The 20,647-nt window shown below is 39.9% G+C and overlaps 1 protein-coding gene across 2 annotated transcripts in view; it reads right to left on the bottom strand.

Annotated features, from left to right (window-relative positions):
• The window catches only part of RPN2 (ribophorin II), a 56,270-nt gene that overhangs the window by 16,184 nt on the left and 19,439 nt on the right, over positions 1–20,647 (bottom strand). For both annotated transcript variants that reach the window (XM_007193159.3, XM_057528829.1), the window contains exons 5-9: positions 17,662–17,737; positions 16,506–16,640; positions 14,228–14,404; positions 12,573–12,691; positions 11,495–11,600 (exon numbers count right to left, since the gene is read on the bottom strand). In XM_007193159.3, the coding sequence (XP_007193221.2) occupies positions 11,495–11,600; positions 12,573–12,691; positions 14,228–14,404; positions 16,506–16,640; positions 17,662–17,737 (613 nt within the window). The remainder of the gene's footprint in view (positions 1–11,494; positions 11,601–12,572; positions 12,692–14,227; positions 14,405–16,505; positions 16,641–17,661; positions 17,738–20,647) is intronic.

Below are 20,647 nucleotides of genomic sequence, written 5' to 3'. Positions count from 1 at the left end.
GTATTTCTACCTCTTCCATCTTGAGGCCTAAAAGTAACTCCTTGATTCTTATCCCTTCTTCCTTTCTTTGGCTTTGAATGAATGGTATATATTTAAAAAGAAACAAAAAGAAAAAAGTAGGTATCTTCATGCGTACTTTAAAATAAATAAGGGAGAAACTCCTTAAGTAGTAACCTTCAAATAATTTAAATCAACAAGTACTCAATTCTAATGACAGCTAATGTTTATTGAGTGTTTACTATGTGAAAGACACTGGCCTTCTAAAGATGATCTCATTTCATCCTCACCACAACTCTAAGGTAGTGCTATTTCAGATGAGGAAATTAAAGATTAGAGTGATGAAGCCGTTCACTCAAGTTCAGATAGCTAGTAAGGCAGAGCCAGGGTTCAGGCTCAGGCATCCTGACTTAGAGTCCATGTTCTTAGGCACCTTCCTGTCCAACTTCCCAGCCAACACTTAAGTTTGTGCCAAGCAGACTATAGGTCTGCCCAGGAAGATTTAAGAAGCTATGGCAGTCTTCTGTGCCATCCACCAAGTACTTCTGCTTCTCCTTCTGAGCATGTGGCAGAAATGGACTTCCCTGCCCTCCTGGAGTCAGGTATGGCCATGTGACTGGTTGTGGCCAGAAGCGTGTTGCTTCCAAGTGGAAGCTTAAGAGTCGGTTTGTGATTCTCTTCTCCTCTGACATGGACATAGACGACCTACAGAGGGGCTTGCTACTTCAGCCTGGGTCCTGGAGTAAGGGCAACGGGAAGCAGAGTCTCCAGCTGACACATTAACGATACCTTGCATGGGCAAAAAAGAAACTTGTTGTTTTAAGCCACTGAGATTTGGAGTTTGTTACAAGCACAAACCAGTCCATCTTAACTCTTACGTTGCTTAAATTCTATACGTTCCCTATAAACATTTTCACAAAGAGGGGCCAGCCAATGCTAGTAAACAAGAAATTTTTAAAAATTAGATTAAAATAAACGTAAAATTCCAAAAGAGACAAAAAACATGCTAAAAGTCTACTCGGGAAATTTTTTATTTTTTTTATTTAAATTTTTTATTTAAAATCTAAGTTTGAATGTGCAAATTATGCAATCCCAAGGCACTTTTAATGTGTAAACATATCTGTGAGACTTCCAAATATTTGATAAGCTTGAATGCAATGCTTAAAGAAATCCTTGCCAAATACACTGGTTTACAGTCTAAGTTAGGATCAAGGAATAGAGATAGAAGCCTGGGCAAATAATTGAAGGATAGCTTCAGCATTTTTCTAAAATGCACTATCAAGGTGTGAGAACCTCAAACCAAGGGCAAAGAAGAAAAATTTAAAAGGGATAAAGATAGTTATCAAGTAATTCCTTTTAACAGCCTCCATAATAACTATTTTGTGACAACAACCTCAATTATCAGGTTGAATAGGGGTGTTCTGTTTTGCTTTAAAAAAAAAACCCTAAATGTAAAAGATTACTGAAGGCTATAAGCATATTATTACCTCCTACTTTTGAATACACAGCCGCCTATTGGCAGAATTATATTTAGCATCATAGCTTGTCACTGAATCTAGGCAACTGGGTGAACTACGGTGGGGGGTGGGGGAGGGCGGGGAACAAATGGCCTTCAAGTTGAATAAACCACCAAGGAGAGAGCTGGTATCCTCCACTTTGGCTCCTGGGCACTCTGCTGAGCAAACAGCTTCACAACTCATACAAGGCTTGGAACCAGAGCCAACTTTGCTATTATAAAGCTCAACCCACAGAGGCACTGACAGCACTTCCATTTGAAGAAAAACTGGAGTGGAAGGCTCAAGCAAAGAAGTAGCCAAAGAGCTTTGATTTTTAGCAAGACACCCCACTGAGACCACTTCCCTATATCCCCCTAGAGCATCTGGAACACCTAGGTGCAGGGACAGACAGAGATGGCAAGATGCACTTCCTGTCCTAAAGGGAAGCATAAAGGCAAAGCTAAATTATAACAGACCAGGCTGCTGCTTTAATGCAGGGATGGACAAAGTGCTATGGAAGCACAGCAGAAGGAACTGTGACCCAAGTCAGCCTCGGGCAGCCCTTGTTTGGGGAGTGGGAAATGTGTAGCAGGAGGGCTTAGGCAGTCCTCCAGTTTCAGGAGAAGCAGGAGTTTAGCAATACTCCATGCTATAAAAATAATCTGTTTTCACGGGTAATTACTCTGCAATCTTCATCAACATTAACTAGGTAATTCCCTCTTCACTTCTGCGACTCATTCTCTTAAGGACTCACTCATTTAATTTGTAAATGTGATTTTAAAATCATCATCCCACCTAAATGTCCATAAAGAGGAGACCAGTTAGAGAAATAATGATATATACACATACACTCTGAACTACTATGGAGCAATTAAAAAGAACAACCGGGGTTTCCCTGGTGGCGCAGTGGTTGAGAATCTGCCTGCTAATGCAGGGGACGCGGGTTCGAGCCCTGGTCTGGGAAGATCCCACATGCCACGGAGCGGCTGGGCCCGTGAGCCACGGCTACTGAGCCTGCGCGTCTGGAGCCTGTGCCCCGCAACGGGAGGGGCCGCGATAGTGAGAGGCCCGCGCACCGCGATGAAGAGCGGTCCCTGCACCACGATGAAGAGTGGCCCCCACTTGCCGTAACTAGAGAAAGCCCTCGCATGAACCGAAGACCCAACACAGCCAAAAAAAAATTTTTTAAATAAATAAATAAATAAATAAATAAATAAATAAATAAATAAAAACTAAAGCTCTATGGTAACCACCATCATTAAAAAAAAAAAAAAAAAAAAAAGAACAACCTAGGTGTCTATGGACTGATATGGAGATACCACCACCTACTTTTGAATACACAGCAATCTATTTATATTTAACATCGCCTGTCACTGAGTCCAGGCAACTGGGTGAATTATGGCAGGGGAGTGGGGGGATGAGGGGTGGGGGGAGGCCATCAAGTTGAATAGACCCCAAGGGGAAAGCTGGGAGCCTCTACTTTGTAACAAAAGCAAAGAATACAACTGTTCATAGAATGATCACTTTTGTGTAAATAAGAAAGGATGTGCATACATTCAATGATATGGGCATCCTTCTTTTTCAAAGTATACACAGTTAACTGTTACTAATGGATTCCTCTAAGGCAGCGGTCCTCAACCATTTGGCACCAGGGACCAGTTTCATGGAAGACAATTTTTCCATGAACGGGGGTGGGGGTGGGGGAGTGGGCGGGTGGATGGCGTGGCTCAGGCGGTAATGCGAATGATGGGGAGCGGCAGATGAAGCCTCTCTTGCTCGCTCAGCCGCTCACCTCCTGCTGTGCAACCTGGCTCCTAACAGGCCGCGGAGTGGTACTGGCGGTGGGGAACCCCTGCTCTAAGGAGAGGGACTGGACTGAAGGGATGAGAGAAGGCTCTAATGTTTCATTATATACCTTTTTGCAGTTTGAATTCTTTTAACTACATGCATATTTTAGTCCTTTTTTTTTAAAATAGGGATTGGGACTTCCCGGGTGGCGCAGTGGTTAAGAATCTGCCTGCCCGTGCAGGGGACACAGGTTCAAGTCCTGGTCCAGGAAGATCCCACACACTGTGGAGCAACTAAGCCCATGAGCCACAACTACTGAGCCCACGTGCCACAACTACTGAGCCTGTGCTCTAGAGCCCACGAGCCACAACTACTGAAGCCAGCGCACCTTAGAGCCCGTGCTCCACAAAAGAAGCCACTGCGATGAGAAGCCCGCACACTGCAACAAAGAGTAGCCCCTGCTCACCACAACTAGAGAAAGCCCGCGCTCAGCGGTGAAGACCCAACGCAGCCAAAAAAATAATAATAAATAAATAAATAAAAATAAAATAGGGATTATCTGAGCAATGGCATTGTGTGACAAATACTTTCTTCTTTATAAACGATTTTGTATCAAAAAGTACCACTCAGGGACTTCCCTTGTGGCCAGCGGTTGAGACTCTACGCTTCCAATGCTGGGGATGCAGGTTGGATCCCTGGTGAGGGAACTAAGATCCCACATGCCATGCAGTACAGCCAAAAAGAAAGTACCACCCAATAAATATGATTTAAAAGACAATCACTCTCCCTTTCAACAGATGGATAAACACAAACATGTTTAAAGACTTATGTAAGGCTCCTCAGTGTATCCTAATTATAGTGATAAGGAAGCCATCAACTTGCGGGGTTTTACTTAGAATCCTGACTATAAACTTTCAATAATAACACGGTCACTAAAGCCTGCTAATCAAGATTCAACTGTATGTTTGTTCTGAAGACATTATAAGCATTCACAATACAGACACATGGAATAATGAAAGGGCAAACTGCAGTGAACTCAAGTCATTTTGGGTTTGCTCTCAGCCCTAATTTTAAAAGGCCTCCTAAGTTACAGCTTTCTGTGTTGCACAGAAACACCGCAGGGCTGTTCTTAAATAAGGAACCATTTAAAACAAGTCCTTCCGCTCCTAAAACCTTACTACAAATGGGTCTCTGGAAACACTGAAAAGAAAAGCATTTTTATGCTACTCTCTTAAAGCAAATTGAGGTTTTTTCAAAACCCTGTTGTAAAGAGTTCAGAGTAGGATCCCTGTTGGTTAGCTGCTTCTTCCTTCAAACTAACACTGCAGGATTAGTTTTTATAATAAGAAAGGGACTTGTTTAGCCACTTTAAACGCAGCTAAGCCTGCTTTACAGTGAATCAACTAGTCCTTCTTTTGCCTGTACTGCACGCCACATACACCTCAAAAAATGTTTTAATGCCAGGAAATGCAGTCTTTCTGCTGAGAGTAATAACCTCCCTGTTTAGCTCATTACTGTCAAAAATGATGGTGCATTAGGGGCAATTAATGCTAATGACAGCTTCTAAAACCCATGCTTCCCCTGACAGCAAGTCCAATGTCAATGAGTGCTATTACAGGCCCTCCACACCAAACCACCATTAATGCACTCTGACCAATGTCAAGCATCTCTCAGGAGAGTAAACAGGACCTGCTGACCCGCTCTGAGGCTCTAAGCATGACTATTACTGAAATTACAAAGTAAAGTTGCATATGTGACAGAGGTCAGAGCATGCATGTGCACATAGGCAGGCATACACACACACACACGCACACACATGCATAAAGCTTAACATAATGAAGAGAGGAGATTTTTAACGCTTACTCCATCACTGGGAAGGAAAAGGACAGCAATGGCCTCGATGGGAGCTTATTATCATTGCATGAGTAACAGCTATTAGCCATTTCTGTTATTTTGTACTTATTTAATTTTTCCAATGACCATAGAAACACTTGTGCAAACACCAAATTTGATGTAACAAAAAGCCAAGCTGTTACAACAATCAAGACAGCATAGTATTGGCATAAGGATAAAAATATAGATTAATGGAATATAACTGCAACCATTTATGGTCACATTGATTTTTTTTTTTTTTTTGCAGCTGGCACGAAAATAGTTTATTGGGGGAGTCCCGGAAAGGGAAAGGGATCAGGGGGAAAGGGCTAGAATGTGGGGACTCTGCCCTATTCTCTTCAGGAACTAGAGCAAATGGGGAGCTGTCAAACAGTACCTGGGGTGCCAAGACAAGTCAATAGGGAAAGAACAGTCTTTTTGACAAATGGTGCTGGGACAACTGCACATCCACATGCAAAAGGAGGAAGCTGAACCCCTATCTCACAGCACATACAAAAATTAACTCAAAATTGATCAGAAACCTAAATGTAAGAGCTAAAATTATAAAATTCTTATAAGAAAACTTAAGAGTAAATCTTCATGCTCTCAGATTAGGTAACGGTTTATTAGATACGGCACTTAAATCACAATCAATGAAAGAAAAATAAAGATATTGGACTTCATCAAAATTAAAACCTTTTGTGCTTCAGAAGACAACATCAAGAAAGGGAAAAGACAACCTACAGACTGTGAGAAAATATCTGTGAATCATATATCTGATAAAGAACTTGTATTAAGAATATATACAGAACTCATAACCCAAGAACATAAAAAGACAAACAATGTAATAAGAAAAGGAAAAAAGAAGTATATACATTAGGAAGGAAGAAATAGAGACAATATAAAATATTTTTAATGGGGAAAAGACCTAAATAGACATTTCTCCAAAAAAGATATATAAATGACCAAATAGCACATAAAAAGATGCTCAATATCATTAGCCATCAGAGAAATGCAAATCAAATCACAAGGAGATACTATTTCACACCCATCTAGCATGGCCAAAATGAAACAGACAGATAATAAATAACAAGAGTTGGTAAGGATATAGAGAAACTGGAACCCTCACACATTGCTGGTGGGGATGTAAAATGGTGCAGCTTCTTTGAGAAAGAGTTTGCCAGTTCCTCAAAAAGTTAAACATGGAGTTATCATATGACTCAGCAATTCCATTCCTAGGCATAAACCTGAAAGAACTGAAAACAGGTGTTCAAACAAAAACCTGTACATGAATGTAAATAGCAGCGTTATTTATAATATCCAAAACATGGAAATACCCCAAATGTCCATCAAGTGATGAACGGATAAACAAAATGAAGTATATCCACACGATGGAATACTAAATTATTTAGCCATAAAAAGGAATAAAGTACTGATACATGCTACAGCATGAATGAACCTTAAAAATATTACGCTAAGTTAAAAACACAAACGGCTACATATTTTATTATTCCAGTTACATGAAATGTCCCAAATAGGCAAACCATAGAGACAAAAAGTAGGTTAGTAGTTGCCAGGACTGGGAGGAGGATATATTCCTATAGCATAAGGAGTGTCTACAAATAGACACAGGGTTGCTTTTTGGCGGTGGTAAAAATGCTCTGGAATTAGATGGTGGTAGTGGTTGCACAACTCTCATCTAAATATACTAAATACGCTGAATTATATACTTTTACTGGGTAATTTTATGGTATGTGAATTACATATATCCTCAGTAAAGCTGTTATTTGAAAGAAAAAAAAAAGCTACTTTGTGTAGGGTAAAAGGCTCACCCCTAGAAGATGAATTACCATAGTTCTAAGGGCCTTGGAATGTGGGGAAACATCTTTAATGTTTAGACCATTCCATTCTTTTCTTCTTTTAAGTGGTCTGAGATGGAAGCTAAGCACTGAAAAAATAAGATTTGGTCTCTGCCCATAGGGAGCACCCAGCCCAATGAAAGAGCAACACTTATAAGCAAACAATGGTAATACAATGCAGTAAGAACAATTATGGACAGGGTGTAAAATACTACAGTAACAAAAATAAACCAAGTAGACAAGCCCTAAATATATGGGGGAAAAAAACTTTAAAACTGTTAGAAGACAATATTAGAGAATATCTTTTTGATCTTGGAGCAGCATAGAATTTTTTGAAGACACAAAAAGTACAATCTAGGGAAAAAAAGACTTTTAAATTAGGCTTCACTGAAATGAACTTCAGTGCATTGAAAGATGCCATAAAGCAACACTGAGGGACAATATCTGATGCTTATAACTAGGGATTTACTAATATACATAGCTCCAGAATATATGTAGCTCCTAAAAATCAATAATTAGAAGACTAACAAACCAAAAGAAAAAGACAAAAGATACACAATTCACAGAAGAAGAAACCTAAATGGGCCAAAGACACAAGAAAAGATGCTCAATCTCACTAGAAACTAAAGAAAAACATTGAAACAACAAGATACCATTTCCTATCCATCAGATTATCCAAACTCATAATAGCAAAGACTGGTACAAATATGAAGAAAAGAGCAATTTGGCAAAACCTAATAAAGCTGGAAGATGAACATACCTTACGATCCCACAACTTCATTCTAGATAAACAAAATGTGCACAAGCAAACGTACTAGGATATTCACAGCAGCATTGTCTGTAACAGTGAAAGTCTAAATGTTCAACAACAGAAAATGAATTAATAAATCTGATGCATTCATAAAAGGAAGACAATTTTATGAAAATTATTCATATTTATGCATATAGCTCTAGTTCTACGTGCATAAATATGGCTAGTTGTCTTTAATATTGAGTGAAATCAAGCAAATTGCAAGAGGATACATATAGTATAATGAAGCATATAAATTTTGGTAAGATGCAAATCAATGCAATAAATTGCTTAAAAATACATATGTAGCAGAAATATAAAAACTGGCATTGGAACATACACCTCAAATCTGGGGAAAGAGGAAGAAAAAGTGAGAAATACACAGAGAGCTTAAATTCAATCTATAGGGCTTTATTTCTTACCAAAATAAAACAAAGGAGAAAAATATAGCAAAATGTTAGGGCTTGAGGGAGATGAGTGGCCGGTAGGTATATGACAATCATTATATTATTCTTTGTTCTTTTCTGTATCTTTTAAATAGCCCAAAATAAAAAACTAAATTAAATTAAATTAAAATCCTATGGGAGCACAGATGAAGGAGGAATATTTGAACTAGACCTTACAGAATGAGTAGTTCAGCAAGGGAGGGGAAGAACATTCCCCATGGAAGAAACAAGAGAAGTCCAAAGGCTTTACGTGTACTGGGCACGTAAAATGTATATGAGGACGAGTATGTGGTCAAGAGCAGCTAGAGCTGAGGGGATGGGGACGCAGCCACAATGAAGGATGCACATGTGCTCTGTGGAGGACCTTCTAAAGCCACAATGAGGAGTCTAGACCTTATTCACAGGCAATAGAGAACCAAAGAAATGTTTAACTAGGGGAACACTGTGATTTTATCATTCTAGTGGTGTTTACGGTGCTTATTAAATGGAAGGGGCAGAGACTGAAGACAGTGAAACTGGCTGGAAACTACCTATCTACCTACTTGGGATCTACCCAAGTAGGAAAACTGAGGCTGAAAAACAAAGGAATCATGCAAAAGACACTTAAAGGTGGAATCAACAGGGCATGGTGACTGACCAGAAGTCAGAAGTGGAAAGAAAGGAAGGGTTAAGAACAGCTGTGATGTATGGGTATGGCACTTATACTGGATATGTTGTTATCAAGATTGTATAGGTAGAAGGAAGGAGGTTTCAGGCCAAAAAAAAAAAAGTTTGCCTTTCAATGTGTTCAGTTGCAAATAAGGCCCCTTAATGCAGGAAACTAAAATTGAAAGAATCTGGATTTTCAAGGTTCAATAATTTCTGTCCAAATCTTGTGTTAGTGAATGGACTAGCATCAGATGTCTCCTGCCCAAAAAGGTCAGACATGAGGTAGAGAAAAGGCAGAGAGACTAGAGTTCCAGAAAATATCCTCCTTTCTGCCAAACTTTTAATATAAATGTTTGATCTAACTATGTTAAGTAATGCCCCACTTTTGAAAAGGTCAAACTTTCTAGCTGCCTTGTCCTTTCAGTAAAAGGAAGTGACACAGGGGCCAACCTGAGGAGCTCTCCAAAGGCCAAATTTGGGATAATATGAGCAAAAAAAATAAATGATGACAGTAATGGATTATAACCTACAGAGTAAAATAAGTATCCATGAATCCAAAGTATTATAAGTAACTGAATAACTAAATGCAGGGGAAGGGGGACAGCTTTTTCTTACAGTAGAATTCCAATTAATAAATGTAGAAAGAATGAAAGAGAAAATCACCTCTTGGCAAACACCACATTAATAACTCTTACAGGCAAGATCATCAGGATATTTGCAGAGTCTCAAAATATCACTCCACCAGACACTTAATTATAAAGCAGATAAACAGCAACTTTACAATGGAGAAACCTAGCAGACACCACCTTAACAAGTGATCAAGGTTAACATCACCAGCAATGAGACATATCAACAGCATATACTTCTTAATAGGATACACTGAGAAGGGGCATCACTTTTGGTGTATTCTCGCCAAAAATGCACGACCTGAATTTAATTATGAGGAAACATCAGACAAACCCAAAGTGAGGGACATTCTACAAACTAACTGGCCAGTACTCTTCAAAAGTGTCAAGGTCACAAAAGACAAACTATCCTAAATTGGAGGAGTGTAAAAGGGCATGACAACTAAAGGAATATGTGATCCCAGGTTGAATCTGGGACCAGAAAAGGGACATTTGTAAGATACCTAGTGGAATTTGAATTAAGGCTATATAGATTAATTAATAGTATTGTATCATTGTTAATTTCCTTGTATTGACAATAATATTACAGTTACATAAGATGTTAACATTTGGGGAAGCTGTGTAAAGGGTATACAGGAATTCTTCATACTATTTTTACAACTTAAGATTGAAATTATTTCAAGATGAAAAAGTTTCATTAAAAAAGAGAAGTGAGGGGAAAATGACATTTGAATAGCGAAGAAAAGAGCTGTCACAAACAGCATATATTTAATTATTCGGGAAAGGCACTGTACTACTTCAAGTTCCCCTGACCCAACAGAATGCGTGACAATGTAGTCAAGTAGGTGCAACAAAGACACAGTGGCAGAGACATTGAGAAATGACAGCAGTAAGGACAAAGTAATATTATAAATAGGCCAGTGGCTGGAGCTGCACACAGCTCTGCAGCCTCTAAGCTAGCTCAATATTCACTAAGGCACAGTGACTAAACCAGTATTGTGCAGGGGATCCACCCAAGCACAGACAGGCTGGAGGTTTTGGACAAGTTACTCTACCCCTCTGGGTCTCATCTGTGAAACGAAGAGGACTCCACGCATCTGCTAGGATTGTTGTAAGAATAAAATAAGCAAAAGCACATAGAATTGTACTGTTCATGTCACAGGCTTTCAATAAAGGGTTCACACTTATGATCCTAAGCCAGAATAAGAGGTTAAACCATATCCCATAGTTTAAAAAAGTAGGAAAATACGTAATTCATCTTAAATAAACTTCTACCCAAAAAGGTTAAAATGAAAGCCACAGTGCCTGAAGGGGCAAACTTCAATTAGCTAGAAAAACCACTAATGTGAAATACCACATTCCCACAAAGCATCAGATAAATGAGGCATAGCCTTCCATCCTTAAAACCACGTGGATCTTCAACAAAACTAGAGTCAGCTAAACATCTGAAACATAGTTCATTAGGAAGGATTACCAATTTTCTTTTGTACTTTACCCAGACAGACTCACTATGGTGCTACAGGTCACTTGATGCTTTTGGTCCCCTAATTAGCATCAAGCACTTTTCTAAATCTATCATGGGGAATAATAAAACAAAAAAAAATTTTTTTATTAAAAATAAATAAATAAATAAATCTATCAAGGCCAACCACAGAAAACATCTCAAGAATATTTATATCTCAGTGGAATTATGGGTGATTTTAATTTTTTCTACTTCCTAAATTTTATGTAAGATAGTAATGCTAAATTATAATGGAAAATGAACAATTTACAAATAAAAGAAAACTTGCTATGATCAAGTTCTTGGCTAAGTCTGTCAAACAGCATAGTTCAAACCTATCCCTCTCAACATATTCATGTTAACTTGGTCATAAGTGAAGTCAATATACCAGATGGTTAATGCTATGTGCCTGTTTGGTCATTTCCTTGTGTATATTAACATGGCGATGGGGACGAAAAGAAAAGCACTTACCTCTACAGTATTTGCAATATAACGGTTATCACCTTCAACTTTGACAGAGAAGTCATAATAGCCACTGGAAAATTTGACATTCACAAAGTTTAGCTCAAAAACATCCCTGTTAAGAATGACAGTGGGGTTAGCAAGAACTCACATAGGAAAGTCGCAAATATAACAAACGGCCTACGAAGTGAGGCATTCCTTGAGATGGTCCAGGGTTGCACCAGTTCTTCACTTTTCAACTTCCCACCCGCCTTGGGCCACCTCCTGCTCAGTTACAGATTATAATGAGGGGCAAACTTCAAAACAATCTAAAATGACCTCCTTTTTCAAGTCTCGAAAGTCTTCTTTTCATTTTTTCCCCCTCTCAGCTCCTAAAAATCCCACCTCCTTCGGGTAAGTCTTCCACAATTAAATGCAAAACAGCTAAGTCTACAGGAGGATACCAATTACATTAAAAAAAAAAAAAAAAAAGAGTAGAAATGTTCAAAGAGGTTGGTGTAGGGTAGTATAACTGTAGGTAATTTTCTGCATTATTTCTACTTTCCTGTGCTTTGTGAATTTCCTAAAAAGGGCACATCTTACTTTTAATTTTAAAATATTAATAATTTTTATTTTAAAGGGGAAAAAAAAAGGTAGAGAATTCTTAACTCTAACTACATCGCAAAACCCCCAATGTCATTTACCATTTTACTGATCATTCGTAAAAATGATTTTGCTTTTTAATTTCACATATTGCCTATGTATCTTTACGACTGTGTAAGAAATGCATTTTCTCTCTAAAACTCACAGTTCCCAATCTCATTAACTTACTAATTTAATACTTAACAAAGTTTCATATAAAAATTGATCCTTAAATTTTTTTAAATTTACATAACAATAACACAGCCACTGAAGATAAGGCTACAGAAGAATATTAATCCTATGGGGGAAATGTTCATATTATTATAAATAAAGCATAATCCTAAATTTAGGTAAATTTGGTTTTATGATCGTGGTAATAACCACATAAATCTGGGTTATACTGGCTGCAGGCTAACTTTCCAAAACAAGTATATTGGCACCCTACAGAGATGTGCTCAGTTCTTACCCCACAAGGGTGAACGATGTCTTCTGGAGGACTGTGGCCCTGGAGGCAACGGATTTAGCGTGTTCTAGTTTAACAGTGGCCTGAGTCAGAGGCTGGGACAGAACATTGGTGACCTGCAACTGGAAATAAATTTTAAAATTATCTGTAGCAACAAAAGCTGAGGGAGTACAGATTTTCCCTCTAGGGCGGTGCTTTACCCACAGGGAGCAAGCTCTGCCAGGAAAGAACCATCTTGTTTCAGGAAACCATCACTGACCTTTGGTCTACTATCTATGGGAAATCAAATACAGGAAAACACAATTAGTTTGGGAATGGGACAGATTACAGAATGTTAGAGGTGGGGAAGATCTTAAAGATGATCTTACCCAATGATCTCATTTTTCAGATGAGGAAACCAGAGCCCAGAGAAAGAAAATGACTGGCTCCAGATCACACAGTTAATGTTTCCTTCTCTCTGATCCCCTGATCTACCCACTCTACTTCACTACTACGGTATCTTTAAAAAAAAAAATTATTAGCAAGAAAAATACTTTAGGACGGTATGGGCAATGGGAAAACTGAAGTAATATGGCTAACAGTAATAACACTCATTTGTTGAAAGTCGACTACTTGCCAGATACCAGGCTAGGCCCTTATATATATCCTCCCACCGATCGTCTGAGACATAGCATAATCTATCTCTATTTTACAGATGAAGAAACTGAGGCCACGAAGAGGTTACGAGACTGCCAAAGGCCACATGGCTAAGGACTCAAACCCCAGCCTACCTAGCTTCAAAAGCCAGTATTTTTTTCTACTTTGCTCTCTTAGCTCCCCCTAACTCATGGTGAACTATGTTAATCAGGTTAGTTCTCACCCCAGTCTTTGATGAGGGGATGTGACTTGTAGGTAGGGAGAGAAGAGGCAACTTTGGAATACGGGGCACTTCTTCAGGAGAGTATCTGTAGGGTCCTCTGAAGCAGAAGAACTTAGGGGACACATGGAACTGTCCTATGTGGAACCCGTGTGTTTAGACATAAATAAAATGCTAATTTTTTATAAAGATTTTAGCTTATACCTGGTTTCCAAACAATAGCAACAAATGCCTCATTATGACGAATGGAAAACTCTAAACGTGTGCATTTTGCTCTGTTCAGAGAGTTAACACACCAAAACAGTCCGTGCTTATTGCTGAGTGAGAGGGATGGCTATGCTCTGAAGAGGCAGAAAGATACACTGTCGGCTCCAAGGAAGAGACCCGATATTGATTTTAACAACTATAAGTACCAGAATTACCTGGGAATTTAAAACGCTGTCTTAAAATAACATATTTTGAAAGTCTGGGTACTGGAAAATACATTTTAGAAGTAAGACTTCTCTATACATCTGGACTTACAAATCCAGAAATGCAATTTTCTAGCACTTAATTTAGTGAGAGCTATATTATTTAAAATACTCTGATGGTAATTCCCTGGCCATCCAGTGGTTAGGACTCCACACTTTTGCTTGAAGGATTCTGTGACTAGTTCACCCAGTGGCCATCCCCATTTGCTCTTCATTTAAGGGGTCTGTCCTCACGGGGGTTACAGTCAGCTGTGTACCAGTCTTTGGATTTCTGGAAGCCTTACACTGGAAATGGCAATCGAAGCAGCGCATGTGGGGCATGGAAGTCATACCTGTAGGACAGCCTGTTCCTGAGTGTAGGAAGGAGAGCCCTCAGGCACAACCACAACGGGCACATGGTAGCGATTCTGGGAGAGTGCAGCGGCAGCAGAGGCCACACTGAAGGCTTCTGAGAGTGACTCAAAGTTCTTCTTGCTGAAGATGGCATTCATTAGCTGGATGACCTGATCCTGAAAGAAAAGGGAAATGCAGCAGTCAGGCAGATGGGACAACCACCCCTCCCTCCCCACCTAGCTCAAGTCATTCCTTATCTGTTTCTAGGTGTTCACTTGGAAGGTCTTTTAGCCATTAACCCAAACTTGTAGGGGTGGGGGAAGCACATATTCTGCATTTAAGCGTAAAACTTGAATTTGGTTGGTTTTTTCCATCTTCTAGTACAAACTGAAATTAATGCATTTATTTGTCAACCATTTATGGATGCTTACTATACAAATGCAAGGTACTTCTAGATAACTACTGAGATACGAAACTATATTATAAAACACCTACAGCAGTACCCATTTGTTCCATACCTATATGTGCCAGGCACTGTGACAGGTGCTTTACAAGCACTAACTCAAATCTTGACAAAAATCCTGAAAAGACTGATATCAATCGTTTCCAAATAAGGAAACTGAGGCTAAAGGAAGTTAAGTAACTCCTACAAGTTACGATGGAAAGAAAAAAAGAAGCAGGACCAAAATTCACATGTAGGTCTGTTTGTCTCCAAAGTCCTTCCACAATAAAATATGTCCTTTCTTGATTCCCCTCACCCTCCCACCCAAGCTCCCTTCCTTGCCAACCCACCTCTATGCAGTATGCTGGGGCTAAGTTGGTGTTTACAAGACCAAACTTCACAGCCAAAGTGTACATTAGAAAGAAACTAAAATAACTCTCCATTAAGAACTAATGGGCTGCTTAGAGGGGAAAACTGAAAGCAATTTTTTAAAAAAGTAGAACCTAAAAGGCATTATTAAAATTCTAGAGGTTGTTTGCTTAAGAGGAAACATTTTCCACTTCAATCAGTTTTGTTTTTTAAAATCTACCATCTAACAAAAGAGTTCCCTGTTCCCGACAGTGTTATTCACAGTCGACATGAAATAATTTTCTTTAATTGTACCAATTACATTTTCCATCAGTAAGCTGTTGACATGTTAAAATGGGGGACTGTTCACCAGAATCGTTATGTCAAAAGCAGTGACAGCAAAATTATCCCAGCCAAATACCTGGTTAGTAGCAGCTTGGGAATAAAGCAAAAAAAAGTTTAAGTTGTTTTATGTAGAATATCGCCAATTCATGTACTGTACTGTGTATAGGAGAATCCCAAAATGATTTGTACCATAAGACCCACATTCTTGCACTTTCACCCATAACAGAAATTTAAATAGAGCGTGGTATCTCTAGGTCTCCTAAACTTAGGATGAAGGAAAAGACAACAGAAAAATGCCAATACATGAATAAATTATTAGATCATATCCTCCAGAGAAAATACGAAATTAATTCAAATTACTCAAGACAGGTAATTATTTACTGTTTACTTGAAACTCGGCACAGAACTCACAATGCATTCATAATTCACAAAAGAAGTGAAAGTTCTGACTTGGAACCCCAATCTTTCCTCCTAAAATTAAAACAGCAGCAGCTTGTATTTTAAGTCCTTTAGATCAAGGGATGGTAACCTTACAAACAAGTGGTACAAAGAGGGTCCTACTCACAAGACTTCCCACACACATTCCAACTAAAGGTTCTTTCAGGTTAACAAGCTCCTCTTGAAAGAAAGAAAGAAAAGAATTAACGTCTGTGGACGTCTGGTAGACACATGCCTCTGAGTGAACTACATCAATCAGCACAGATTAGCGCAGACTTAGGCACTGCTGAGGGTCAGTGGGGAGAGAGGAGAACAGGCAATTTTGAAGTACAGGGCACTTCTCAAGAGAAAGAGGATTTGCACAGGCCACCAGCATGGAAAGCATTCATGAGACAAGCAGTAAGGAGCATCGGGAAGGAATGGGGGGTGGATCGAGAGTAATACACTTGGCCTTCTTGCCACTACCTCATGACGTGTCCGTACCCCATTTAAAGCAAGTATAACAATTTCTTTACATGTCTATCCTACTGACAACCAGTTTCTCAGGAACAGGCTTTACATTTTTCTGTTTCTCATTCTCAATGCCTAACCTAAGACACCCCAAAGCTAACTGAATTGCCCTCTCTGAAAAAAGCTACCCTTAGCAGATAAAGCCAACAATGCCTTTGGTTTTCACGCCCGAGAACTGCTATATAGACAGGCACCTCCTTAATGGATGGCTCGGTGCCCACGTGGTCCATGAGCTTGTAGGTGGCAGCCACAAACAATGCCGTTGTTTCCAGTCCCTCTTCAAACTGAAGATACACACCTCCCAGTTCATCCAGGCGAGCAACAAGGTCCTGTTACAACAAAACAGAGGCAGATTGGAAGTCAAGTGATAACAGAGATGAGATGTACAAACCACTGTCACCGCGGTGCGGACACAGTTTTGAGAAATCTCACTCTAAGTCCGCAGACCACCTCAGTCACTTAGTGCTTTCTCAAAAAAGGTGCTTAGGCGGAGAGTAAAGTATATCATATAGGCATTTGAAGAGAACGGTATCTTCTGCAGCTCTGGGAGTGCTCCTTCCCTGACCCCTTCGACTCAAGCCCAAGCCCAGGAGTCATGGCACTGAAGGCACCAACTGCTCTGGGCAGAAGGCCAGCGGGCCCAGCCACAGTTCACCCTGGAAGCATCGTGACACAGATGGATTCGATGGCCATCCATTTGGATACAACCTCCAGAGCAGAGCATTTCTCTTTCTTATTCAATGCTCTAAAGGATGGAGAGAGACATACTGCTCCTCTGCGCAACGTGACGAGGCAGCTAATGTGCCTGTGGGGCATCCAGCGATGACACTGTCAGAGTGCCTGTCATCCCCGGCTCTGCGGTCCATGGAAGCAGTCTCGGAGCAGCAGGAGGTCGTGGGCAGTGGAAAGGGTAGTGGAATAGCAAAAACCACAGTGACCACTTGCTGAGCACTAATTTTGTACTAGGCACTTTAGAACTTCGCTTGTTCCTAACCACCACCACGTAAGGAAACTGAGGCTCAGACATTAATAATTTGCCTGAGATTACAAAGTAGTAAGAAGTAGAAAAAAATTTTAATTTCAGGTTTGTTAGGCTCTAAAATCTGTAGACTATGAGACTGTACCTACAAAAGACTGAAGTGGTTTGTTGCCTAACTGATGGTGTAACTATACGAGCCTAACAAATATTCCCTAGGAAATACTGCTCTGATACAAAGAACAAAAGTGTGCCAGGGATATGAAAAGAAAGGTAACTGGCCATAACAAATCATTCATGTCTATCTGCAAGACTCTTCTAAAGGGTTTCAAAGACAGAAGCTGGGAAATTCACTTGCCAAAATAAATTTGTACCTCAATCTCCTCCACGATGCTTCTCAGGTCAGCCTGCTGGGACAGGTAGGATGCCGTCTGTAGAGCCTGGACTGTTCTGAAAGGTAGAGAATAGACCCCCAATGAATGGCAAGTCTCCATTTCCCCTTCCTGTATTGGGATACCTACACAAATATCCCGCTCTTGTTCTTTAGAACTATAAGACAGCCTCGGCCCCGAAGGAGCTTGTTTACAATCTAGGGAAAGATGTAACAGAGACCATTACATTACAGGGAATTCCCTGGTGGTCCAGTGGTTAGGAATCTGCACTCTCATTGCCAGGGCCCCAGGGTCGATCCCTGGTCAGGTAACTAACATTTTATAAGCCGCGTGACGCAGCGCCCCCCCCACCCAAAAAAAGACCATTACATTACAAAGTTCACTGCAGCTAGAGAGAAGGCAATCGGGGCAGCAGGATCCACGTAAGTACTGAGGGCGGAGAGAAGAGAGGGTGCACCAGGTCACCCCCCTCTGAAAATCTGTTTGGTTCCTAATGGCACCACATATTGAACACCAGACTAAGACTCAATTAGATTTAGAAGAGATACACTTTGAGGGAGAAGAGGAGCCAATTCATCGAATGAAGGTATATTTGGCATCCCCATGTTGTAAGAGGCACTGTGCTGGGCAGAGGTTGGCTGCCTCTTTTCTACTTTTCTTACTCCAAAACCAAAGAAGCACTGTGGAATCCACATATGTAGGTTGTTGGGCAGAATTTGGAGCAACTTTTCTGAAACCAGATTAATGCACTATAAACAGGAAGCATTAGGTAAACACTCAGCTAACGCTTGTGCTGTCACCATCCTGCTCGGAGACCTGAAAGCCACCCGTCCTTTAGGCATTAAATAAGATGAAAGGAATAGAAGATCTGGTTCTCAAACCAGCGTCTATTCTTTTTCTCTTTTCCTACTATTTACTCCTGATTATAAAAGTACATATTTGTCAAAAATTCAAATACATTACTAAAGGAGAAAGTTAAAATTCCTGTAATGCCTACCCCTAAAAGATAACTGTCCTGCAATTTATTTAGATTGTACAGATCTTTCCGTGAGGACATATAAATATATTTCATCCTTATTAACAACGACATAATATTGTACTGCTTAGATGAACCATAATTTACTCACTTAATCTCCAATTGATGAACATTATGTTTTACTAGGTCATACAATGCTGTAACTGTTAACCCTTATTCATGGCTGTATATGTATATATACATTTTAATTTACTGAAGTGAATTCACATAAAGTTAGCCATTTGAAAGTGAACAATTCAGTGGCATTTAGTATATTTCACAATGTTGCGCAATCACCACCTCTATCTAGTCCTAAAACATTTCCATCAGTCCAAAATAAAACCCCATACCCCTTAAAACAGCTTCATTCCATTTCCCATCCCCTGCCCTCTCCCCTCCCCAATAGCCCCTGGCAACCTGTGTTCTGTCTCTATGGATTTACCTATTCTGGATATTTCATATAAATGGAATCATACAAATGTGACCCTTTGTGTCTAGCTTCTTTCACTTAGCATAACATTTTCAAGCCTCATCCATTCTGTAACATGTATCAATACCTCATTCTTTTTTATGGTTTATTCATATATTTTTATCCACTTATGAGTGTATTTCTGTAAGATAAACTTTTTAAGGCGGAATGTAGTTAAGTACGTCCACATAAGGTTTTTTATTAGGTTCTATTCTCCTAATGTGGATAACTTGAAAAATAGAAATGATGCTTCTCAGGGTGGAAAGGAGAAAGCTGAGGACCCCTGGTGGTTAAGCCGACTGCCGGTCAACCCCAGAAAGGTTCCCTAATCCCCAAGAGATGACCCGGCCTTTGTGTAAAACCACCATTTATCAAGTCAGTGTGTTGGGGAATGTAGAGCGAGAATTTGTCTGCTTTCGTCACAATCAGAGCAATTTAGATTCCCTCCATGGAAAACGAATTCCATTAAGATGGTAAGCTGGTAAACAGAGGAGTCACAATTCACAGAGAGGGAAGCCCCAGAGTGTTCAATGACCCCTCTGGGATGCTTGTTGTTAGAACAGACTTGAGAAAATGAAACCTGAATTCCCAAACAAGATAAAAATCCCACATCTGCCCGTGATAAATGCTGAGCCCAGAAAAGGCTGCTAGGATAGCCTAGAAAGAACTTTTCAATTAAGATATCATTTTTCTCTTCTTTGGAACGAGTGAGCGTCATGCTGGTAACAACCTCAGAAGTTTTTAGAATGAAATTAATCCACTTAGCTTTTGAAAAGTTTTGTCATTGGCTTTAATTACTTATACTCCAGTCAGCAATTTCTCTCCCTCTGGAGCACTATATTCAAACCCTAAGAAAGCAGATCCTGTCTTGCTAATAAACAGCAGATGATTCAAAGAAATTGGGTTATGAGAGACCACAAAAGCATCTTTTCAAATTGTTCATTCAAAGCTACTAATGTTTTTTACCATTCTAGACAAGTTTATGAACATTTGTTTCCCAGAATAAGTCCAGTTAAATGTAGAAGGCCCATTTAGAAGAGTCCTAATCTATATCAGATTTGCTTAAATAGGGCAAATTAGTAGCAATATTATATAAGGCATCCTGCCAGTTTGAGCTTCACAATAACCCTATGAGACAGATATCATTCTCCCTGTTTTGCATATGGAAACACTGAGGTTTAGGGAGGTTAAACACCCTGCTCATGGCCACAGAGGTATTAAGTGGAAGAGTCTGGACACAGTTCTCTCACCCCAAGCGTGTGGTCTTTCTACCTGAAGCTTTTTACAAGAGGATAGAATAGAAACACAAAAGTATAGTTTCAGGGCTTCCCTGGTGGCGCAGTGGTTGGGAGTCTGCCTGCTAATGCAGGGGACGCGGGTTCGAGCCCTGGTCTGGGAAGATCCCACGTGCCGCGGAGCAGCTGGGCCCGTGAGCCACAATTGCTGAGCCTGCGCGTCTGGAGCCTGTGCCCCGCGACGGGAGG

The sequence above is a fragment of the Balaenoptera acutorostrata genome, chromosome 15 (genome assembly GCF_949987535.1).
Source record: "Balaenoptera acutorostrata chromosome 15, mBalAcu1.1, whole genome shotgun sequence".
Lineage (NCBI taxonomy): Eukaryota > Metazoa > Chordata > Mammalia > Artiodactyla > Balaenopteridae > Balaenoptera > Balaenoptera acutorostrata.
This window is presented reverse-complemented; position numbering and strand designations above follow the sequence as displayed.